General features: G+C 43.0%; 1 protein-coding gene across 5 annotated transcripts in view; it reads right to left on the bottom strand.

Annotated features, from left to right (window-relative positions):
* klf8 (Kruppel-like factor 8) overlaps positions 1-26627 on the bottom strand; it is a 92037-nt gene that overhangs the window by 23295 nt on the left and 42115 nt on the right. For 3 of the 5 annotated variants that reach the window (XM_014195717.2, XM_014195719.2, XM_014195716.2), the window contains exon 2: positions 15060-15275. In XM_014195717.2, coding sequence (XP_014051192.1) covers positions 15060-15275 — 216 coding nt within the window. Of the gene's footprint in view, positions 1-15059; positions 15276-15676; positions 15901-26627 lie in introns of those variants that run through there. The other 2 variants (XM_014195720.2, XM_014195718.2) reach the window with 2 other exon arrangements.

Genomic DNA, 26627 nt, shown 5'->3' on the forward strand with positions numbered 1-26627 from the left:
GCTCTGGCAGTCAACTCAATTGAACTCCAATAGGCTCTGACTTAGTCACTAAGTTATTCTAAAAGGAGGAGATCAATAGGTCACAAGGTGAGAGAGACAATGCTTTGTCTCTGTGAGTCTGGGAGAGAGAGAGAGAGAGAGAGAGAGAGAGAGAGAGAGAGAGAGAGAGAGAGAGAGAGAGAGAGAGAGAGAGAGAGAGAGAGAGAGAGAGAGAGAGAAGACAGAAGGAGAAAGAGAGAGTGTAGAGAAAAGGAGGCATGAGGACAGAGAGAAAGTCGAGAAAAGGAGGCAGGAGGAGAGAGAGCAAGAGAGTAGAGAAAAGGAGGCAGGGGGAGAGAGAGAGAGTAGAGAAAAGGAGGCAGACAGAGAGTGTGAGTGCAAGTGCAAAAGGTACCTCTACCAATTTCTGTGACCCTCTCTTTCTTTCTCTCTCCCTTCCTACCCCTCACTCTCTCCAGGCTTATCTGTCTCCAGTCAATAGCTCTCTGCCGTGGCCCGGAAGGTCATGCCTAAAGCCTGAGGTGAATCTTAATAGAGCCAAGAGCCCAAAGGGTTAATGGATTTCTACTCACAGCCAGATTGAGAGAAGAGAGGAGAGAGAGAGAGAAATAGATACTAGAGTACCGTCATACGCCCTGGTTAAGGTCCATATGATGATGGAGTCAACAATGTTGTGTTCCAGCTATAGTACTACTGAGACAACTAGATAGCAGTGGTGTGATAGAGAGAGTAAAACTACTTTGAAATACTACTTAAGGAGTTTTTGGAGAATCTGTACTTCACTTTACTATTTATATTTTGGACAACTTTTACTTTACGACATTCCTAAAGAAAATATGTACTTTTTAAGTTTTCCCTGAAACCCAAAATTAGTTACATTTGGAAAGCTCAGGCAGGACAGCAATATGAGCCAATTCCCGCACCTATCAATATAATGCGTTATCAGCTTTACTGTCTCCGATCTAGCGAACTCACAAAACACAAATACTGTGTTTGTAAAATTGTCTGTCTGTAAATTAAAAGTACAAGAAATCTGAGCCAGAAGGTTTGCTTAATATAAGGAATTTGATGTATAGCATTTACTATTTACTTATGTAAGAAAATGTTTAACTTTTTCCACCACTGGAATTAAGTACATTTTAAACCAGATACTTTTAGACATTCACTAAATTAGTTTCTAACTGGGTGAATTTACTTGAGGTATTTTGTATTAAGGCATCTTTACCTTTACTCAAGTATGACAGCTTTGCACACTCTTGGCATTCTCTCAACCAGCTTCACCTGGAATGCTTTTCCAACAGTGTTGAAGGAGTTCCCACAAATGCTGAGCACTTGTTGGCTGTTTTTCCTTCACTCTGCGGTCCAACTCATCCCAAACCATCTCGATTGGGTTGAGGTCGGGTGATTATGGAGGCCAGGTCATCTGATGCAGCACTCCATCACTCTCCTTCTTGGTCAAATAGCCCTTACACAGCCTGGAGGTGTGTTGGGTCATTGTCCTGTTGAAAAATAAATGATAGTCCCACTAAGAACAAACCAGATGATGGCGTATCGCTGCAGAATGCTGTGGTAGCCATGCTGGTTAAGTGTGCCTTGAATTCTAAATAAATCAGACAGTGTCACCAGCAAAGCACCACCACATCATCACACCTCCTCCTCCATGCTTCGCGGTGGGAAATACACATGCAGAGGTCATCCGTTCACCTACTCTGCGTCTCACAAAGACACGGCAGTTTGAACCAAAAATCGCAAATTTGGACTCATCAGACCAAAAGACAGATTTCCACTGGTCTAATGTCCATTGCTCATGTTTCTTGGCCCAAACAAGTCTCTTCTTCTTATTGGTGTCGTTTAGTAGTGGTTTCTTTGCAGCAATTTGACCATGAAGGCCTGATTCACACAGTCTCCTCTGAACAGTTGATGTTGAGATGTGTCTGTTACTTGAACTCTGTGAAGCATTTATTTGGGCTGCAATTTCTGAGGCTGGTAACTAATGAGCTTATATTCTGCATCTGAGGTAATTCTGGGTCTTCCTTTCCTGTGGCGGTCCTCATGAGAGCCAGTTTCATCATAGCACTTGATAGTTTTTGCGACTGTACTTGAAGAAACTTTCAAATACTCCTTCCGGACTGGCTGACCTTCATGTCTTAAAGTATTGATGGACTGTCGTTTCTCTTTGCTTATTTGAGCTGTTCTTGCCATAATATGGACTTGGTCTTCTACCAAATATGGCTATCTTCTGTATAACACCCTACCTTGTCACAACACAACTGATTGGCTCAAATGCATAAAGGAAATAAACTCCACTAATTAACTTTTAACAAGGCACACCTGTTAATTGAAATGCCTTCCAGGTGACTACCTCATGAAGCTGGTTGAGAGAATGCCAAGAATGTGCAAAGCTATCATCATGGCAAAGGGTGGCTACTTTGAAGAATGTCAAATATAAAATATATTTTGATATGTTTAACACTTTTTTGGTTACTACATGAGTCCATATGTGTTATTTCATAGTTTTGATGTCTTCACAATTATTTTACAATGTAGAAAATAGTTAAAATAAAGAAAAACCCTTGAATGAGTAGGTGTGTCCAAACTTTTAACTGGTACTGTATATTAGGGCTGACCACATTTAGTCAACTGGTCAATTGTTTGGTGGATAGGCTGTTGGTCGACTGATCAGTTTTTAGTCGAGCAGTTGCTAAAAACGAAATGGTTATGCCACGTCTTGATTGATGCATTTCTCAGTGGACTATTCCATTGCGGAGGCCACGCACACCAGTATCACCAGTACTACATTCACCGTTAATTCACAGAATTTCTAACCTTCATTGTTTGTATTGTTACCGTAATTTCTGTTAATGCATTCAATATATTATTATTATTATTATTACAGTATTTTACAGTTCTCATTGTCAGAGTGGACAACTCTGACAAGGACGTGCACCTGATTATGCATAGAATTATACACAGTTGAAGTCAGAAGTTTACATACACTGAGGTTGGAGTCATTAAAACTAGTTTTTCAACCACTCCACAAATTTCTTGTTAACAAACTATGGTTTTTGCATGACACAAGTAATTTTTTCAACAATTGTTTACAGACATTATTTAATTTATAATTCACTGTATCACAATTCCAGTGGGTCAGAAGTTTACATACATTAAGTTGACTGTGCCTGGGAAAATTCCAGAAAATGATGTCATGGCTTCTGTACATGTGGATGTATTTCAAGGCCTACCTTCGAACTCAGTGCCTCTTTGCTTGACATCATGGGAAAATCAAAAGAAATCAGCCAAGACCTCAGAAAAAAATTGTAGACTTCCACAAGTCTGGTTCATCCTTGGGAGCAATTTCCAAATGCCTGAAGGTACCACGTTCATCTGTACAAACAATAGTACGCAAGTATAAACACGGGGACCACGCAGCCATCATACCGCTTAGGAGACACGTTTTGTCTCATAGAGATGAACGTACTTAGGTGCGAAAAGTGCAAATCAATCCCAGAACAACAGCAAAGGACCTTGTGAAGATGCTGTAGGAAACAGGTACAAAAGTATCTATATCCACAGTAAAACGTGTCCTATATCGACATAACCTGAAAGGCCGCTCTGCTAGGAAGAAGCCACCGCTCCAAAACCGCCATAAAAAAGCCAGACTACGGTTTGCAACTGCACATGGGGACAAAGATGATACTTTTTGGAGAAATGTCCTCTGGTCTGATGAAACAAAAATAGAACTGTTTGGCCATAATGACCATCGTTATGTTTGGAGGAAAAAGTTGGCGCTTGCAAGCCGAAGAACACCATCCCAAACGTGAAGCACGGGGGTGGCAGCATCATGTTGTGGGGTTGCTTTGCTGCAGGAGGGTTTGGTGCACTTCACAAAATAGATGGCATCATGAGGGAGGAAAATTATGTGGATATATTGATGCAACATCTCAAGACATCAGTCAGGAAGTTAAAGCTTGGTCGCAAATGGGTCTTCCAAATGGACAATGACCCCAAGCATACTTCCAAAGTTGTGGCAAAATGGCTTAAGGACAACCAAGTCAAGGTATTGGAGTGGCCATCACAAAGCCCTGACTTAAATCCTATAGAAAGTTTGTGGGCAGAACTGAAAAAGTGTGTGCGAGCAAGGAGGCTTACAAACCTGACTCAGTTACACCAGCTCTGTCAGGAGGAATGGGCCAAAATTCACCCAACTTATTGTGGGAAGCTTGTGGAAGGCTACCCGAAATCATTTGACCTAAGTTAAACAATTTAAAAAATACTAATTGAGTGTATGTAAACTTCTGACCCACTGGGAATGTGATGAAAGAAATAAAAGCTGAAATAAATCATTCTCTCTACTTTTATTCTGACATTTCACATTCTTAAAATAAAGTGGTGATCCTAACTGACCTAAAACAGGGAATTTTTACTAGGATTAAATGTCAGGAATTGTGAAAAACTGAGTTTTAATGTATTTGGCTAAAGTGTATGTAAACTTCTTACTTCAACTGTAGGCCTATGGGCTACCTAGCCTGTGTGCAAATGTAGGCATATAAATGTGCCCATTTGGGAATCTGATAGTACTTCTGATTGTCTTAACTCACCACCACAAATGTCGAGCTTCTCAAAGTCATTTTTTCTTCACCTCAAAATGCAAGTAAACAAAGTCTGTTTTTACATACATTGAGAATGACAATCATTCCTCAATGTAGCCTATTTGTAGCCTAAATATGTCCAGCTCTCTCCCTTTCCATAACCACACTGCGAGAAAGGGAAAAAATGGTCATGCTCTGATCTGGTGGAAAATAGGACTACCTGATTACTTCTTATCCCTTGTGCAAATAGCCTGCGACTGTCTGTCCGGAGCTCACGGGCGCAGGAAAATCTGAGTGTCCAAAATATTTGATACAAAGTTTGTCAGCACCAACTTCAGGCTGGACCAAGCTGATAGTTGGCAGGCAGATAGCAGACAGTCCAGGCATAGCAAATGTGATTTCTTTTGATCAGGATCATTTCTACCTGCATGCTGCAATGTTTTTATTTGTTGCCTTTATGTAGGCTATTTTTACATAGTTGGCTATGACAATAGAAATTTGTATCATTTTCATTTAGATATACTTTTAATTAATCATGACAACGATTTTGAGATGCAAAGACTATTATAAAAGAAATGAAACTGCTCCACGAAAATGGGCATATGAAAATCATAACTGGCACGCAGATCTGTAGAAATGGTAAGACAAATTGGCACTCCAAATGGAAAAGATTGCCGACCCCTGGTGTAGCTTATTACTGCCAAAATCGGAAGCGTAATGACAGAATTTATTAAGGCCAGTAGCCTTGGTTCGGCAACAGGTGTTTTTCTTCTCGTTAGGCTCCTTCGAGTCATTTGTGTATCTTAATAATTTTGTCACAGTGCGCTTAAAGCGTCAAACAAGCTCAGTAGCCTACATATATAGTTGATTTTACTCAAACACATGGTGTGCAATGATATGCATGACTGGGAACACAGATATCCATCTGTTGGTCACAGATACTTTACCTTAAACAAAATGTAGAGGTGTGGATCAGAAAACCAATCAGTATCTGGTGTGACCACCATTTGCCTCAAGCAGCACGACATCTCCTTCGCATAGAGTTGATCAGGCTGTTGATTGTGGCCTGTGGAATGTTGTCCCATTCCTCTTCAATGGCTGGACATTTTCAGCTTTGGGAATTGTGTACAGATCCATGCATTATCATGCTGAAACATGAGGTGATGGATGAATGGCACTACAATGGGCCTCAGGATCTCATCACAGTATCTCTGTGCATTCAAATTGCCATTGATAAAATGCAATTGTATTCAATGTCTGTAGTTTATGCCTGCCCATACCATAACCGCACCGCCACCATGGGGCACTCTGTTCACAATGTTGACATCAGCAAATCGCTCGCCCACACGACACCATGCACATGGTCTGCGGTTGTGTGGACGGACGTACTGCCAAATTGTCTAAAAATATGTTGGAGGCAGCTTATGGTAGAGAAATTAACATTCAAATCTTTGGCAACAGCTCTGGTGGACATTCCTGCAGTCAGCATGCCAATTGCAAGCTCCCTCAAAACTTGAGACATCTGTGGCATTGTGTTGTGTGACAAAACTGAACATTTTATAGTGGCCTTTAATTGTTCTCAGCACAAGGTGCACCTGTGTAATGATCATGCTGTTTAATCAGCTTCTTGATATGCCACACCTGTCAGGTGGATGGATTATCTTGGCAAATAACAAATTCTCACTAACAGAGATGCAAACAAGTTTGTGCAAAACATTTGAGAGAAATAGGTTTTTTATGGAACATTTCTGGGATCTTTTATGTCAGCTCATGAAACATGGGATTTTATTTATTTTTTTATCAGTATTGAACACCTGTTAGGCAACTGTATAAAACACATGGTCAACCCTCAGTCTGGAGAAATACTGGGTGTGCAGGCTTTTCATCAAGCCCTGCTCAAACACATCAGAGAGAGTTTTATCAAGGTCCACTTGAGCAGCTCATTTCTAAAATGTTTTTTTTTTTTTTTTTTTAAGAGGGGAACATCCATTAGCTCTCCTGGAGGATGGTGGACCACCCTTGATGTAAAACATTGCGACATTACAACCAAATACGTTTTATGCCTTTTGAAATAATTAGCTCATTCAATATCTCAAAGATCAAATGGCTATGGTAGGCTACAAATATTTTTATTCAGCTGAAGCAAGCCCACACATTTTCAGGAAATGTACCTTTTCTAGTTTAGTCATGTTTATCTTAGCTACCTTAGATGTATTTACTTTGCAGGCTGACTAGTATGTATTGAGTTGCAATGCCGTATACATTGAAATGGCCAAATCAACTGGAAGTACTATCTACAAAACACGTTTTGAAGCCACACCATCCAAAAGGAAGGCTACATCTAAAATGAATGTTCATGATTTACAAATTATTATTTTGATTCACATGATTCGATTCACCGCGATTGAACCGAATCCCAACTAATACAATGGAGAAGTGAATCTTTTGTTTTATCAAAAATAATAGTTTAAATTAATCATATGAATCGTTGAAAAAAAAGTAATTTGCGAGTGTCGGTGGAAGATATTTTGGGACATGACTTAAACATTAATACAAGCTAATAATAGCTTAACAGTTAACTAGAGGGTACAAGATATGTTTTTAATTGGCTACCTAGTTCATCTGATCTCTATCATATTTTATAGGCTAGGCCTACCTGCTGCTGCAATGTCCAACTGTCTCTCCCTCCTTGAGTAACGGCTCACTCGTCTCGCACTATGCAGGTGATGCACGCAAACACAGATGTGCTAGTGTCATTCCCATCCTGGCTGATATGTTGATTTTAAATTTATAAAATATTTAAAAACTGTGCCTAAATAAATTACATTAACAGAAATAATTTAATTAATTTCCATGACTTTTCTAAAACTTTTCGGATTTGATAATTTTCTAAAACGCTTAAATATTCATGGCTTTTCCACAATTTATGACCGTACATACCCTGTATAAATGAGTACTATTTTAACAATAATGTTATATAATACAACACTGGATGTCAAGCCAGTTATATTATATGACTGTAGCCTCCGAATAGTTGATGATAATGACGTTTGTGTTGCTATAGTATCTTCTACCTAGCTTTTAGTTAGCTAGCTAGCTAACGTTGGCTGCTATGAGTAAGCTAGCTAACGTTGGCTGCTATGAGTAAGCTAGCTAACGTTGGCTGCTATGAGTAAGCTAGCTAACGTTGGCTGCTATGAGTAAGCTAGCTAACGTTGGCTGCTATGAGTAAGCTAGCTAACGTTGGCTGCTATGAGTAAGCTAGCCAACGTTGGCTGCTATGTGTAAGCGAGCTAACGTTGGCTGCTATGTGTAAGCGAGCTAACGTTGGCTGCTATGTGTAAGCGAGCTAACGTTGGCTGCTATGCGTAAGCGAGCTAACGTTGGCTGCTATGAGTAAGCTAGCTAACGTTGGCTGCTATGAGTAAGCTAGCTAACGTTGGCTGCTATGTGTAAGCTAGCTAACGTTGGCTGCTATGTGTAAGCTAGCTAACGTTGGCTGCTATGAGTAAGCTAGCTAACGTTGGCTGCTATGTGAAAGTTAGCTTGACTTGCTAAAAAAGAGGAAAGTAACTAAACAAAATATGTTTTTTTTTATCAACTGAAACAATACGTTTCTCCTGTCTTGAATAAAAAGGTAATATTTTGCAATCTCCTAAAATGAATGCGATCTCTGCTCCATCTTGCGTTACAAACACTACACTTGTGCAACCAGTTCACACACACAAGCTCTGGTACCTGTCCCGAGCTCAAAGGGCCTAGGCCTATTTTTTCATCAATAACTAGGGTATGGGTAGGACTCGGCTATCACTAAATTAATCATTAACACTTGAAGCAAAGACATTTGCTTGCGATCTGCTGCGTAGTATATATCATGGTATCAGAAGTGCTTCAACCTCGTCAAAAACATGACCAGAATATTATCAGAGTCCACAGCAAAGATTCTTTTCATTTTTACATTTACATTTTAGTCATTTAGCAGATGCTCTTATCCAGAGCGACTTACAGTAGTGAATGCATACATTTCATTTCATGCATTTTTTTTTGTTTTGTACTGGCCCCCCGTGGGAATCGAACCCACAACCCTGGCGTTGCACACACCATGCTGGCGTTGCAAACACCATGCTCTACCAACTGAGCCACATTTTTTCCCCAAAATAATAATGTTCCTTGAGTTTTGTCAGACTTTAGAGTGAAGAAAGCAGAGGCTTTGCTATGGATATTCACACAAGCAGAGCCATGCACAGAGCATATGCAGCGCAGGGAGCAAAAGACAGACAAGCAGCTAGTGGATACTACAGGGGGAAGTTATTTCAGATTTTGGGTTCGCCTTAAATTTGGCAGAAGCAAATCGGGTAGGGCCTGAACGTCTCGGATAGGGCTTAAAATTAATTCCCGTGCAGGGCTTTAACACACACACACACACACACACACACACACACACACACACACACACACACACACACACACACACACACACACACACACACACACACACACACACACACACACACACACACACACACAGTGCTTTAAAGCAGGGTGGAGCCCACAGTTGATCGTAGTTACAACAGTTGAAAACACAGAATCTAAGTGCATGACACGAACACACACAATAAAGAGCCGTCAGTCAAACCCAAACAACAAACACATCAATATAAAGTCTTGAAGATGACTGATTATTACAAACAATAACACAACACAACTTGACACAAGCACACACACCCCGAAGTGGAGTTACTGGTGTCTCTGCGTCAGGAGAACTAACTCGCCCTGGACAACAACACCATGACTGACTGTGGGTGAACAGGGACAGAAAATAGAGCTAGCTGCATCCTAGCGATACTACATTCATCTCTGTGTGTGTTAGACGAACGTTTAAACGAAATTGAATCCTTAATGTTAAAACTAAACGAAAATCATAATGCAGTTATCACAAAACTACCACTAAGTCCCGATCATCATCATAAAGGGATTTTTTTTTTCTTCATAAAAGGAAATTCGTGGGCAGGCTTTTGTTAATAATGAAAATAAGTAGACCTCTAGATTAATTCATACGAATACGCTATTTGCCTTCATAAAAACAATGTTTTTGTTGCATATTTCAGTCTGGAACCTACCTAGGTTTAGGGTTAGGGTTTTAACCTATTCTAAACCCATTCTAAAAGCCACTACCGAGTGGCGCAGCGGTCTAAGGCACTGCATCTCAGTGCTAGAGGGGTCACTGCAGACCCTGGTTGGATTCCAGGCTGTATCACAACAGGCCGTGATTGGGAGCACAATTGGCCCAGCATCGTCCGGGTTAGGGTTTGGCCGGAGTAGGCCGTCATTGTAAATAAGAATTTGTTCTTAACTGACTTGCCTAGTTAAATAAAGGTAAAATATTTTTTTTTAAAGAAATTGCAGTTAGCAAAAAACCAAAACTACAACTCGTGGTTGAAACACATACTTCCCTACTTTAATTGACCTGTCCATTTTGAATTTGTGATAAAGTCGGCATGATTTGGCAAGGAATGTAGCTTGTCAACAGTTTTTTTGTGTATCCCATCAGTTAGATTTTCAGTCATTTCTGTAGGCCTAATAGGTGCTTGGGTGAACAGCATGCGTGTGTGTAGAGGGAACGCTTGGAGCGAAACTGAGAGAATGTAGGGAGAAGAACTGAAATCACTTGGCTAGGTATCTTTTTTGTTGTGAGTCGCTAATGCACATAACAAATGAAAGGAACACTAGAGTCAACGTGAATTAACGGTAGTCTTCGGTACAACATTTCACCTGCCCGAAGCGGATTCCAGATGCTGCCACCTATTGTATGACTGTGGTAGAACTTCATTGCACCCTAACGGTCATACCATGCAATAGGATTTGACATGGAATTTTATTAAATGTTCTTATTATTTTAACGGAAACCCGTGTGTGTGTGTGTGTGTGTGTGTGTGTGTGTGTGTGTGTGTGTGTGTGTGTGTGTGTGTGTGTGTGTGTGTGTGTGTGTGTGTGTGTGTGTGTGAGAGAGAGAGAGAGAGAGCCAGAGATTGCTAGAGAGAGAGAGAGAAAGTATCCAAATAAGAATGTATTGCTAGCAGGTATTCATTTTTGTGTGTGTGTCAGTTTAACTGTGTGTATTTGTGTTTGCGTGTGCCTTTGGCTGTAGTGGTGTGTTGTGCGGAGGGTTACAAGGGACGGGGTGGGGTAGCAGTGAAGAGGTGGAGGAGGGGTGTGTGTGAGGGGGGAAGGATGGGGTAGGGAGGGGTGTGGGCAAGCAGACTACATCACACAGTCTTTCCAACTCCCGCCAGAGCCCCATTGCCATGGCTACCAGAGAGCGGAAGCCTCCCTCGATATTAGGGGCCTAGGCGAGAAAGAGAGATGCAGCTTGAGCCCCACCCTCTTCAACATATACACTGACTGTACAAAACATTAAGGACACCTGCTCTTTCCATGACATTAACCACGTTTTAATCCACACTTTTTCTGTGAGTAAAGTCAAACCGTATAAAAAAAAAAGACAGCTGTGACAGAAACAGGAAGTTACGGTACAATTTTATAAATACCGACAGATAATTTGTTCGTTCGACATGGCGGGATTTGTTTTGTGTCGGTAAAATGGAAATGCCATGGTGGAAATGCCTTTCTGCACAGATATTGATATAATAACCATCATATTGAAGTAAACATGGATTCGGCGATGATATGGTGTGTGGTGACTCGGGAAAGCATGCAGTTTATTAGGCTACAGATGAAATAAACTATGATGAACTTCACAAGGTGGTGAAAGTGCACGGTGATGAGCTTGATGCTCCTTTCAATAAATATCAAGGGTCTTATTCTGCTGACATGATGATCGCTACCTTTTGACCAATACACATATTTTCAGCCTTATCCATACTAATCTCGTCATGTAGAATAGGCTACCCACACAGCCTACCTGCACTGCATCTGTGAGCTGTTGGCTAAGGTGCACGGTTGGCTAAGGTGCACGGTTGGCTAAGGTGCACGGTAGGCTAAGGTGCACGGTTGGCTAAGGTGCACGGTTGGCTAAGGTGCACGTGCCAATACCAGAGTAGACACATTTACAGTTTGTGACAGTAGAGTTGAAAATGCGATAGAAACATATTGAACTGTAGATTTTTATTGGATACATAAAAACTTAAGCGGTATTCGGAAGATGTTCCTAATGTTTGGTATACTCAGCATATATATCAACAAATTGGCGAGGGCACTAGAACAGTCTGTAGCACCCATACTCACCCTATTAGAATCTGAAGTCAAATGTCTACTGTTTGCTGATGATCTGGTGCTTCTGGCCCCAACCAAGGAGGGCCTACAGCAGTACCTAGATCTTCTGCACAGATTCTGTCAGACCTGGGCCCTGACGGTAAATCTCAGTAAGACAAAAATAATGGTGTTCCAAAAAGGTCTAGTTGCCAGAAACACAAATTCCACCTAGACACCATAGCCCTAGAGCACACAAAAAATTATACCTACCTCAGCCTAAACAGAACCACAGGCAACTTTCACAAAGCTGTGAACGATCTGAGAGACAAAGCAAGAAGGGCCTTCGATGCTACAAAAAGGAACATACTGTAAAACTCAACAATTTGCCCTTTATGGTTGTGAGGTCTGGGGTCCGCTCACGAACAAAGAATTCACAAAATAGGACAAACACCAAATTGTGGCTATGCAAAATTCTGCAAAAACATCCGCTGTGTATCAGTGTAAAACACCAAATAATGCATGCAGAGCAGAATTAAAGACCATACCCGCTAATTATCAAAATCCAGAAAAGAGCCGTTAAATTCTACAACCACCTAAAATGATTCCCAAACCTTCCATAACAAAGCCATCACCTACGGAGAGATTAACCTAGAGTAAAGTCCCCTAAGCAAGCTGGTCCTAGGGCTCTGTTCACAAACACAAAGAGAACCCGCTGAGCCCCAGGACAGCAACACAATTAGACACAACCAAATCATGAGAAAACTAAAAGATAATTACTTGACACATTGAAAATAATTAACCAAACAACAGAGCAAACTGGAATGCTATTTGGCCCTAAACAGAGAGTACACAGTGGCAGAATACCTGAGCACTGCGACTGACCCAACATTGAGCGAGTGAGTGAGTGTGTGTGTGTGAGATGAAAGAGCGAGACAAATCAGAGACTTACACCAGGCTCCCTTGAGAGTGAATCTAATGCTGGGGGAGACACTAATCCTCTAGTTCTCTCTCTCCCTCTCACTCTGTCCATCCCTTACTTCCTTTCCCCCTCTCTCTACTTCTCTTAGTCTCTATCCATCTCCCACTTACTTGTTCAGTCTAGTATTACCTCTGGCTCTGGCTGTTACTACTGAGACAGTCTGGCAGGGTCCAGGGTTGTGTTCAGGAGGCATGAAATGGGAGAAAACATTTTGAATTGAATCAGAACGTGTCTGTCTAACAAAAAGCGTCCGAAAATGTCCTTAGACAAATTAATTTAAAATGAAAAGCTGAAATGTTGTGAGTCAACAAGTATTCAACCCCTTCGTCATGACAAGCCCAAGTCATATAATAAGTTGCATGGACTCACTCTGTGTGCAATAATAGTGTTTAACATGATTTTTGAATGAATACCTCATCTCTGTACCTCACACATACAATTATCTGTAAGGTCCCTCAGTCGAACAGTGCATTTCAAACACAGATTCAACCACAAAGACCAGGGAGGTTTTCCAATGCCTATTGGTAAATAGGTAAAAAAAAACACATTGAATATCCCTTTGAGCATGGTGAAGTTATTAATTGCACTTTGATGGTGTATCAATACACCCAGTCACTACAAAGATACAGGCGTTGTTTCTAACTGAGTTGCCGGGGAGGAAGGAAACCTGTACAGAAAAGGAGTGAAAAGAAGGAAGCTTGTACAGAATAAAAATATTCCAAAACATGCATCCTGTTTGCAACAAGGCAATAAAGTAATACTGCAAAAACTGTGGCAAAACAATTAACGCTCTGTCCTGAATACAAAGTGTCATGTTTGGGGCAAAACCAATACAACACAAAATATAAAAAATCGTTGCTATCGCCCCACTTGTGAATGGGAGTGGGACCCGCGAGGGTATCATGTTACCAAAAAGTGTCCGCTGCCCCAGAAATGCCCCACCACCCACCCATAGATCAACGGCGTGAAGCTTGTAGTAATCTTTACTGGGTGGCTCACGAGTGGTGGTCAACACACACACAAACGTGCACACACTCACAGGCACGGGCAAACATGTATGCGTGGGCAAACACAAACAAGGGTGCGGGCAAACACACACACACACGACAACCCAACCACACCCCTCTCTAAAGAGCACTTATGTAATGGTGGCCCACCCAGCCCCCGCCCCATCAGCCCATCCACCCACCCATCCCCCTCCCTTTCCCCCCTCTAACTCTTCCTCCCTCCCTCTCTCCATTCACAACGTACCACATAGAAATGCAACACAGGCCTATAGAGCCAACATGATTACCTAGTTCACATGACAGAGAATCTATTCTACACAACACATTTCTCTCTAGAAGCTCTGTAACTTTGTATTGCTTACCCAACTCCCCCCCTCTCTCTACATTCACGGCTTTGCACATAGAAATGTAACTTAGGCCTATAAAGTACACTGTTGCTACTCTCTGTTTACCATATATGCATAGTCACTTTAACTATACAGTCATGTACATACTACCTCAATTATCTCGACTAACCAGTGCCCCCGCACATTAGCTACCCGGACTATCTGGCATTGTGTCCCCCCCCCCAACCCCTCTTTACACTGCTGCTACTCTCTGTTTACCATATATGCATAGACACTTTAACTATACAGTCATGTACATACTACCTCAATTAGCTCGACTAACCAGTGCCCTATATGTAGCCTCGCTACTGTATATAGCCTCACTACTGTTATTTTCACTGTCTTTTTACTGTTGTTTTTATTTCCTTACTTATCTATTGTTCACCTAATACCTATTCTTTACTGAAAAAGTGCACTGTTGGTTAGGGTCTGTAAGTAAGCATTTCACTGTAAGGTCTACACCTGTTGTATTCAGCGCACGTGACAAATAAACTGATTTGATTTAAAGCTGCCACGATTCCCTATTCCAAATAATCTGTCCTACACCAAACATTTTATTCAGAATTTTCTGTAACTTAGTTTGCACAGTCCTAACCCCACCCACTCTGCAGGTCCCCTCCTCCATCTCTCTCCCTCTCTTCACCAGCCTCCCCCGCCCTTACTCTTCTTATCTAACCATCCACACCCTCTCCACCCTTCTCTCTCTCACTCTTTACTCTCCAGCCAGTCATCACCACCCCACCTTTTCCTCCACCCTCTCTAACAGTCCAGAGACAGACCCGGTCTCCATTTTCTTTCAGCCTCTCTCTACACCTACAACCATTCAGAGCTGTTTCTCACTGTCCCTCTACACCAACTAATTCACCCATTCCTCTCCTTCTCTCACCGTGCACTCCACCTCTTCTGGTTCTGGTTTGATGTGTACTGAGGGCATGTCTTCTTCTTCCACCTGGGTCTGGGGCTCTGTCTTGGGTTCCTTCTTGGGACCCTTGGGTTGGGGCTCCTTCTTGGTTTGGGGCTCCTTCTTGGTTTGGGGCTCCTTGGGTTGTGGTTGGGACTGGGAGCTGGCACCACTGCTGGCCTTCTTAGGACTCGACTGGCACTGCAGAGGAGAGGGAAAGAGAGGACTGTTAGCCAGTAGTAGCACATATGGAGAAGAGAAACAGTTACACTGGAAGAGATTACACGTTAGACACATAACACATATAGAGAACGGCGAGAGAGAGAAAGAGAGAGGCACAGTAATCTGTACAGGGGAACAGTTAGACTACTGCTACACAGGGAGAAAGGACATGCTAGCCAACTGTTACATACCCTGACATACAAAACAGAGAGATGAGAGGAGGAGGAGTTGGGTGAATGAGAGAGAGAAAGCAGTAGAGAGGTGAGATAGAGGTCGAGAGAGGCAAAGAGAAAGATAACAAAGCCATAAGAGAGGAGAGGTGAGAACAGGGGGAGGGGAAGGAGGAGTAGAGACAGGTAAGAAAATAGGAAATTACACACAAATACAACCAGCATTACCCTCTTCTCAAACGGTAGGCCTACTACTCTAAAACTGTGCTATGCAGAAAGACAAATAATAGAAATAAGGGTAGGCCTATGCGAGAGGAAAAGAGAAAGAGACATAGAAGTAGAGAGAGAGCGAGAGAGAAAGCCTAAACCTAGCCCTGCCAGTGAGGGAATGAGAGCGAAAGAGAAACAGAGAAGCAGCTCAACAGAAGTATTGTGTCCCCTCCCTCTCTCTCACTGGTAGGCAGTCACACCCTTCTCTAGAAGCAGAGGGGAGTGGAGAGAGAGAGACACTCACACAATCTAGACGCACACACTCTTTCAATTCAAAGGGGCTTTATTGGCATGGGAAACATTGGATTACACTACCAAAGCAAGTGAAATAAACAATACAGAAAAGTGAGGAGAAACCAAAAACTATTATCAACGGTCTAGTGTTTTTAACAATGTGCAAATAGCTGTAATAGGAATAGTAGAGGAAGATCAGTAAGCAGATTAATATAGGTTGTATTTACACTGTTTGTGCTCCACTGGTTGCCCTGTTTCCATAGCAACGGGTCACAAATCTTGCTGCTGTGACGGTACATTGCTTTATTTCGCCAAACAGATATGGGAGTTTATCAATGTTTGATTTGTTTTCAAATTCTTTGTGGGAATGATCTGTGGGAAATATGTGTCTCTAATATGGTCATACATTTGGCAGGAGGTCAGGAATTGCAGCTCAGATTCCACCTCATTTTGCAGGCAGTGGGCACATAGCCTGTCTTCCCTCTATGGCGATCTCTCTCAATAGCAAGACCATGGTCACGGAATCTGTACATAGTCAAGGATTTCCTTAATTTTGGGTCCGTCACAATGGTCAGGTATTCTGATACTGTGTACTCTCTGTTTAGGGCCAGATAACATTCCAATTTGCTCCGTTTTTTTGTTGATTCTTTCCAGTGTGTCAAATAGTTACCTTTTTGTTTTCTCATAATTTGGTTGGGTTGCTGTCCTGGGGCTCTGTGGGGTCTGTTTGTGAACAGAGCACCAGAACCAGCTGGCTGAGGGGGCTCTTCTCTAGTCTTCTCTGGTCTGCATGTACTGCTTGGGGTTTTGCTTTGTACATGAAGGTTATTTTTGAAGAACTCTGCATGCGATGTCATTTACAAAATAGCCTCCAACACTCTACTCAACAAACTGGATGCAGTCTATCACAGTGTCATCCGTTTTGTCACCAAAGCCCCATATACTACCCACCACTGCGACCTGTATGCTCTCGTTGGCTGGCCCTCGCTACATATTCGTCGCCAAACCCACTAGCTCCAGGTCATCTATAAGTCTTTGCTAGGTAAAGCCCCGCCTTATCTCAGCTCACTGGTCACCATAGCAACACCCACCCGTAGCACGTGCTCCAGCAGGTATGGTCACCCCCAAAGCCAACACTTCCTTTGGCCACCTTTCCTTCCAGTTCTCTGCTGCCAATGACTGGAACGAATTGCAAAAATCACTGAAGCTGGAGACTCATATCTCCCTCACTAACTTTAAGCATCAGCTGTCAGAGCAGCTTACTAATCACTGCACCTGTACATAGCCCATCAATAAATAGCCCATCCAACTACCTCATCCCCATATTGTTATTTATCTTCTTGCTCTTTTGCACCCCAGTATGTCTATTTGCACATCATCATCTGCACATATATCACTCCAGTGTTAATGCTAAATTGTAAGTATTTCGCCTCTATGGCCTATTTATTGCCTTACCTCCCTAATCTTACTACTTTTGCACACATTGTATATAGACTTTCTATTCTGTTATTGACTGTACGCTTGTTTATTCCATGTGTAACTCTGTGTTGTTGTTTGTGTCGCACTGCTTTGCTTTATCTTGGGCAGGTCGCAGTTGTAAATGTAAATTGTTTTCAACTGGCCTACCTGGTTAAATAAAGGTGAAATAAAAAAATACATAGTCTCATTTGGGTGTTTGTCCCATTTTGTGAATTCTTGGTTGGTGAGTGGACCCGAGACCTGACATCAAGAGCAGTGGGTTCTATAACTGATTTAAGTATTGGGGACAAACACAGAATTGAAACTCTGCATGCAGAACTCTGCAAAAGCATCCTCTGTGTACAACGTAAAACACCAAATAATGCACGCAGAGCAGAATTAAAGACCATACCCGCTAATTATCAAAATCCAGGAAAGAGACATTAAATTCTACAAGGCCCTAAAAGCAAGCAATTCCCAAACCTTCCATAACAAAGCCATCACCTACAGAGAGATGAACCTGAACTAGAGTTCCCTCAGCAAGCTGGTCCTGGGGCTCTGATCACAAACAAACCCCACAGAGCCCCAGGACAGCAACACAATTACACCTAACCAAATCATGAGAAAACAAAGATAATTACTTGACCCATTTGAAAAAACTAACCAAAAGCAAACTGGAATGCTATTTGACCCTTAACACCAGAACCGCTGGGCCACGAGGAACCCCCCTTCAATCTAACAAGCAGTCATTTTGACAGCAACATTTTAACAGCGTTATTAATACATATCATATATGCGATCGCAAAAAATATATAATTTGGTTGTTTATGACAGTTAGAATACGATTAACATTAGAATACGATTTAAATTTTATTTCAAATAAGACAATAGCATGTTCATTAGTTTATGTTACTGTAGGATGTATGTCAAAACAAAAAACACCAAAATTGAAGTGTTCAATACATTCTTTTTGTGGGATGCCTTTGTTACAACTATGAAACAGAAAGCATATGGTTAAAACACGGAAAAAGCGTATTTTTATAACGACTAAATAAAATACCCCAACCACAGACGCACGGTGAGCGTGAAAACGTCAGTAGTGACAAGTGTGCTTGATAAATAGTGATAATCTGCACAAAACCAATAATGGTATTGTAATGAATATAAAAGTGTCGATATGACAGCAGTCAAACAGTCAAGTATTGTCTGCACTTGTTCCAAACGTCGGATTCCATGGCAAATGTGCATGTTTCCAGGCGTCACGTTCTCGTTTCTTTGTCATCAAAATGGAGGTAACGCATGATCTTTCTGGAACGATTCCGTGACGTGGTTTCTCTAAAGAATGGTACATACACCTCAGCACCTGTGCACCTCAGCCACAGTACAGTGGGCTGTACGTCCATGCCACATAAACAACGAGTGCAATGCCGATATTGATTTTAGCTTGAGATGTAGGGCCTGCTCGCTCAGTGATGACATTTAGTGCTGATAATCGGCCCGTAGCATTGTCACCGGCTTATTCTATCCAAACGGTGCCATCTCTTTCTAATGGTGGTGGCGCGGGCACCTGCTCAGTGAGCACCGTTCTGGCTTTTTAACGCTTAGGCCTCGCATGTATAGGTTCAGAATGAGGCCCAGAATCAGAAGAATAATCATCAGAGATGTCATGATTCATTTCTTCCCAACCACCTGAGTGGTTTTCAGTCGGATGTTGTAGCAGCGCTGACGCAGCACGTGCATCCATTCGTCTTGGTCTTTTTGACGTTGTAAATTCCGGACACTCTCACTGTGTAGGAGTCGACCGATAAGACTGCTACAGTGACACGTGGATTGATATAGGGTACATACCATTTTGAGATTAGAATTAGAATATACAGTATCAATACAATAGAATGGCCAGCCCTGTTCTTCATTCATAACTGGTGATTACATAATTATGCATCGTTCGCTTCCCCTGCTCATCAACTCACCCATTCTCCCCAATCATACTCGACTCCATTTATTTCATCTGTTATATGTGTGAAATTAGTTTGGGTATAGTTTATGTTCAGTTGAGGAAATTATCAGGGTGACTATCAACTGGGCACTGCACCTTCCACTGTCGGGAGGAGGAGGGGAAATGGGGGAAAACCTTTAAAAAAATGACATGCCCTCTTAAAACTGGTTATAACTCCAGTTCTGTTTATGGTATTACAATTCTAAAAGCAGTATGTTATATAGACGTATTTAGGAAATGGTCAGTCACAGTGGTATCTCTGTTAACACTAGATTCACTAAAGCATTCATTTGACTGCTCAGGATTTTCTATTTTTGTTATTACTCTGCAATTTTTTAAGTCAAGCCCCCCTCTGTCCTTCACCAAAATTAAGGAAAGCTTTGACTATGTACAGACTCAGTGAGCATAGACTTGCTATTGAGAGAGGCCACCGTAGGCAGACCTGGTTCTCGAGAGAAGACTGAGGTGCACTTCCTAACCTCCTGCCAAATGTATGACAATATTAGAGACACATACAGTGCCTTCAGAAAGTATTCACACCCCTTGACATTTTCCACATTTTGTTGAGTTACAACCTGAATTTAAAATGGATTAAATTGAGATTTTTGTCACTGGCCTACACACAATTCCCTGTGATGTCAAAGTGGAATTATGTTTTTAGAAAAGTGTACAAATGAAGCATAAATGAAAAGCTGAAACGTCAACCCCTTTGTTATGGCAAGACTAAATAAGTATAAAAAAAAAAGGTAACAAAATAATTACCTGGACTCACTCTATGCTTGGTATGTCAACAGCACCGCCCTCGATCGCATGGCGCTACAGAGGGTGGTGCGGACACCCCAATACGTCACTGGGGCCGAGCTCCCTGCCATCCAGGACCTCTATATCAGGCGCGGTGTGACTGGAGACTGTTCTCTTTGCTTCCACACGGCAAGTCTGACACCAATAGGCTCCTGAACATCCTCTATCCCCAAGTCATGAGACTATTTAAATAGCTAACAGAATGGCTACGTGGACTGAGTTGACGCATGCATTTAAACATTTTGTTGCCTTGTCTCTATGCACACCTACAGGACTCTACACACTCACTGACACTCCAACACACACACACATAACATGCACACACATCAGGGTTTCCTTAGGAAACTGTGGGTCCGGAAATTTGTGTCCGGCACCATTTTAATTTACCGGACATGTCCTGGATTCATATGCATCGGTTGCGCAACCTGATTAGGGCATCCACCCACGGTGCTCAGAATGCCAGAAATCACATTAAGTTTATGTTAATTCATCTTAACAGAACATGCAACTCCAATGCAACGGTGTTCATCATTCTTACCGAATTCCCATGAGATGTTAGAATACATAGGTGGCACTTCTGTATGTCTAGGGGAAGCTTTCCCTAAAAGTACATTGAATTAAACTGCCAAAATTATATAGCCTAAATAGCTTATTTACATATGTAAATAAAATGATTCAAAATAGGGTACTACATCAGAAAGCATGATTTGGCCACACAGGCCACACTTCATAGCCTACAGTTGGAAGGGCCCACAATTTGGGCAGAGCATGCAGCAAATACCAAATAGATTATTGTTGAGTTATGACTGCCAGTGAAAAGCAGAGAGACCCAGCCAGGTATATCGCAACATAAAAAAATTCAATCGCAGAAAAACAGTTTGGAAAATGAAATGGCTATTGCTGTAAATAGAAGACAATGAAAAGACTCCAAACTGTCTTTTAATTATAAAAATTCTCAACTTAATTGAGCGAAAAGTTATTGGCACCACTAGAGTACATCAGCCATCTCCCCGGTGAGTGTGCATATTCACAGTCTATCATTGGGTCAGTGCTACGTTTGTTTGTTTTAGGACAATCATTTCCTCCTCCAGGTTAGATGGACGTCATATTGTATTTGTCTCTCCCAATAATTGCCTGCATTTTTGGTTACATTTTGGCGAGGCTACTTTAAAGCGAGGTAAGACATGCTTCAAAATATGTAGTAAAATGTCCAGCTGGATGGTGTTTCCTTCGACACATTGGTGCGGCTGGGTTCCGGGTTAAGCGATGAGTGTCAAGAAGCAGTGCGGCTTGGCGGGGTCGTGTTTCAGAGGATGCAAGGGTCTTGACCTTTGACTCTCCCTAGTCCGTAGGGCTGCGGCTGATGGGACAAGACTTTAACTACCAATTGGATATCAAAAATTGGGGAGAAAAAGGGGTAAAAGTACCAAAAAATATATAGAAATAAAAAATACAAATCCTTAAGAGTCTACTGACACACCCGTGCGTTTATCTAAGTAATATAATAAAACAATCCCCATCAAAATGTGTCAGTTTAAACTAGAGATATGTATTTTTGTATTGGCTGCATCCGCCTATGTCGGCCTTCCGCATCTGCGGTGGAAGGTGGCCGAGCTATAGCGGTGTTTGTCAGACCATGAGACATACAGAAAATATGACCCCACTGTGTAAAGGGGAGACTCTCACAAACAGATGGTGTTCTCCATTTTGCTCTACAACCAACACAAGTGTCATGGGACTCATCTGAAGCTAACCCATACAAATGAATGGAAGTATGGAGGTAGATGATTCTAACAAAAATAAGGGCTTAAATATGTGACCATCTTAATACAATCCCATATGTTAGCTTAGTAGAAGCTAGCAATGATCAACAACCAATTTGACAGTGCTTGAAGAAGAATTTAGAAGGTAATAAAATGGGCAAATGTTGGCCAATCCAGGTGTGGAAGGCTCTTAGAGACTTACCCAGAAACACTCCCAGCTGTAATCGCTGCCTAATGTGATTCTAACATGTATTAACTCAGGGGGTTGAATACTTATCTAGTCATGATGTGTATGAGTGGTTTTTTCCCACTTTGACATCAAGAGTATTTTGTGCAGATCACTAGCAATAAATGACACAGTTTAATCCCATTTACTAACACAACAAATGGGGATAAAGTCCAGGGGTGTGAATACTTTCTGAAGGCTCTGTAGCATATTTCCCTCAGATTACACAGACTTGAATTTGAAAACAATTCCAATCTTGATAAACTCCCATATCTACTGGGTGAAATACCACAGTGTGCCATCACAGCAGCAAGATTTGTGACCTGATGCCACAAGAAAAGGGCAACCAGTGAAGAACAAACACCACTGTAAATACAACCTAATGTAAACATGTTTCCCATGCCAATAAAGCCCATTGAATTGAATTGAGAGAGAAAGAGTTGGCTGCAATATGGAACTGTTTAGGTGTGGGGGTGGGGTTGGGGAAGGAGGGAGGAGGAGGGGCAGACATGTGACCCAGCTGCAGCAGATTCCTCACCGAGGTGTGGTCCCCCAATCAGCCTAGGTGTGGCTCCACTCACACACATCCTCCCACTATATGCACACACACCCCTGCCTCCACTACACACACACACACACACACACACACACACACACACACACACACACACACACACACACACACACCCCATCCCCCAACTACATACACACCTCCCCCCCACACACACCCCTCCCCCTTCACACATGCTGTCCTCTCCCAATGCCCATTGTAGAGGAACAGAGACCCCTCTATAGTCACAAAAGTAAGCAGTGAGCTCAATGTGATGCGACACCTCTGACTAGCTAGCTAACCACAACAGAGAGCAGTAGATCCACAAAGAGTCAGTCAGGAAGGCTAACTAGGCTAGCTTCCCCTCTCCCTCCCTTCTCTTCCACTGGGAGAATCTCAATTGCATACTCCTCTCTCCTTGCCTCCTTCTCAAAACTCATTGGATGAGAAAGCCAGCGGTCCCTCCCCTCTGACCTTCTCCTCCAATGGGTTTTGAGAAAGAGGCGAAGAAGAGGACGCAATGAGTATGCAATTGAGATTCACCCCCTTTCTCTCTATCTGTACTAAGCTACTTCCTGTGTTCACCCAGCGCTTTGAGAAGAGAGAGCTGAGATGCCAGCTGAGGGGGCAAGGGGCTTGGGGGACTGTTTGTATGCATGTGTCAGAGAGAAAGAGAGAGAGACATGGGGGCAAAGGGTATGTGGGGTATGCTTTTGTGTCTCCCCTCCCCTGGGACCTCACACTGTGGGGAGTTCCAGGAATAAAGAGGGTGGGGTGGGGTGGGTGTGACTCCAGCCCTGCTTGTCCCACTACAGGAAGTTACAGAGAGAGGGCGGGAGGGAGGAGAGGGTGGGGTGGGTGTGACCCCAGCCCTGCTTGTCCCACTACAGGAAGTTACAGAGAGAGAGGTGGAGGGAGGAGAGGGTGGAGAGAGGGTGGGGTGGGTGTGATCCCAGCCCTGCTTTTCCCACTACAGGAAGTTACAGAGACAGAGGGGGAGGGAGGAGAGGGTGGCGAGAGGGTGGGGTGGATTTGATCCCAGCCCTGCTTTTCCCACTACAGGAAGTTACAGAGGGAGGGAGAGAGAGAGGGGGGTGGGAGGGGAAAGAGAGGGAGGGAGGGGCAGAAAAAAAGATGAAGAAAAAGAGAGAGCGTGATGAGTGTGAGAGGGGGAGGACCGTGTGTGACAGAGAGGGAGAGGGGGGAACAGAGTGACTATTTGGGTCAGTGCTCTTCCCTCTCCTCTCCTCCCCTGTCCCTCCTGCTCCCCCTCTCCTCCCCTGTCTCCACACCTCGTGGCTGCCTGGCTGTGTCCCTCCCTGTGGGTACCGCACGTGGGCACAGTGTGGCCTGTCGTCTGGAACACACACGCCTATATCCCACAGACACAAAACTGGACACAGGAGTCTCTGGGACCATTGTGTCTTTAACAGCACACAGTGACACAAGGCTCATCACAGTGCCATCTGTTTTGTCACCAAAGCCCCATATACTACCCACCACTGCGACCTGTATGCTCTCACTGCAACCTGTATGCTCTCGCTACATATTCGTCACCAAACCCACTGGCTCCAGGTCATCTATAAGTCTTTGCTAGGTAAAGCCCCGCCTTAGCTCACTGGTCACCATAGCAACACCCACCCGTAGCACGCGCTCCAGCAGGTATATCTCACTGGTCACCCCCAAAGCCAATTCCTCCTTTGGCCGCCTTTCCTTCCAGTTCTCTGCTGCCAATGACTGGAACGAATTGCAAAAATCACTGAAGCTGGAGACTTATATCTTAAAGCTTACCGATCACTGTACCTGCACACAGCCCATCTGTAAATAGCCCATCCAACTACCTCATTCCCATATTGTTATTTATCTTCTTGCTCTTTTGCACCCCAGTATCTCTACTTGCACATCATCATCTGCACATATATCACTCCAGTGTTAATGCTAAATTGTAATTATTTCGCCTCTATGGCCGATTTTATTGCCTTACCGCCCTAACCTTACTACATTTGCACACACTGTACATAGATTTTTCTATTGTGTTATTGACTGTACGTTTGTTTATCCCATGTGTAACTCTGTGTTGTTTGTGTCGAACTGCTTTGCTTTATCTTGGCCAAGTCGAAGATGAGAACTTGTTCTCAACTGGCCTACCGGGTTAAATAAAGGTGAAATAAAAAATAAAATATAAAAAATTGCCATTGACTATGAGGTGAGGAAAATGGGATAGATCCACAATGAAGGAAGTGACAGTATGTTCTGTCTACTGTAACTGTACCGTGACTTCATGTTGGTTCAGTATGAAGACAGACAGTTTATGGTTTACCATCGCAACTCACAGATGACACGGCTGACACAAATAGAAGACCACAGCCAAGAGAACACAGACAGACACATAATAAGACTCTGTCTCACACACACACACACACACACACACACACACACACACACACACACACACACACACACACACACACACACACACACACACACACACACACTTTCTAGGCTCCAGTCTTATGTTCTGCAGGCGGATGAGGGAGGGAGGTCTCTGGGCTCTAGTCTTATGTTCTGCAGGCGGATGGGGGAGGGAGGTTTCTAGGCTCTAGTCTTATGTTCTGCAGGCGGATGAGGGAGGGAGGTCTCTAGGCTCTAGTCTTATGTTCTGCAGGCGGATGAGGGAGGGAGGTCTCTAGGCTCTAGTCTTATGTTCTGCAGGCGGATGAGGGAGGGAGGTCTCTAGGCTCTAGTCTTATGTTCTGCAGGCGGATGAGGGAGGGAGGTTTCTAGGCTCTAGTCTTATGTTCTGCAGGCAGATGAGGGAGGGAGGTTTCTAGGCTCTAGTCTTAGGGTCTACTAGGCTCATAAGTTTGCTTTTCCTCCGTATGACACCTAGAGCACTGGGTGAGAGGAGAAGAGGGGGAGGAGAGGAAGGATGAGATGAGAGAAGGGTGAAGAAAGAGGAGAGTGGAGTGGCCACAGGAGACGATAAGAAAAATAAGATACTGTACTGGTATGAGAGAGGGAACAGAGAGCTAGAGGGGTAGTAGGAGAGAGAGGAGAGGGAACAGAGAGCTAGAGGGGTAGTAGGAGAGAGAGGAGAGGGAACAGAGAGCTAGAGGGGTAGTAGGAGAGAGAGGAGAGGGAACAGAGAGCTAGAGGGGTAGTAGGAGAGAGAGGAGAGGGAACAGAGAGCTAGAGGGGTAGTAGGAGAGAGAGGAGAGGGCAGTAGAGAGGAAAAAAGGGAGGGGGCTGTGAGGTTCACAGCGATCCGTTACACAATCACTGGAGCTGTAAGGCTGGAGTCCACTCACCACCCACCCCTACATGGCTAGGACATGGGGCTAGGGCTGAGGATGATGTTAAAGAGTTGAAGTATAGCCAATTAGAATTTGTGGTCTGTATATTTTATCATTTCACTTAGGATCCCATCAACAACACAGGCCTTTTTGGTTTGGAGGGGTTGTATTTTGTCCTGTAGTTCCTTTAATGCAATTGGACAACCCCAGTGGGTTCTGGTAGTCTTTAATAACTGATAAGATTTGTAATTGATCATGTATATGTTTTTACTTTGTCAGCTCAGGTATTCGATCCAGCAACCATTCGGTTAGTGGCCCAAAGCTCTAACCACAAGGCTACCTGCTGTTACTGTGTGTGTGTGTGTGTGTGTGTGTGTGTGTGTGTGTGTGTGTGTGTGTGTGTGTTATATATATATATTCCTGTCTCTGGCATTGCTCATTCTGATATTTCTTAATTTTATTAACATTATTGCTAGGTATTACTGCACTGTTGGAGCTAGAAACACAAGCATTTCATTGCATCTGCAAATCTGTGTACGTGACCAATAAAGTTGATTTGGATTTTTTAAG

This window comes from Salmo salar, chromosome ssa04, assembly GCF_905237065.1.
Source record: "Salmo salar chromosome ssa04, Ssal_v3.1, whole genome shotgun sequence".
NCBI classification, from domain to species: domain Eukaryota; kingdom Metazoa; phylum Chordata; class Actinopteri; order Salmoniformes; family Salmonidae; genus Salmo; species Salmo salar.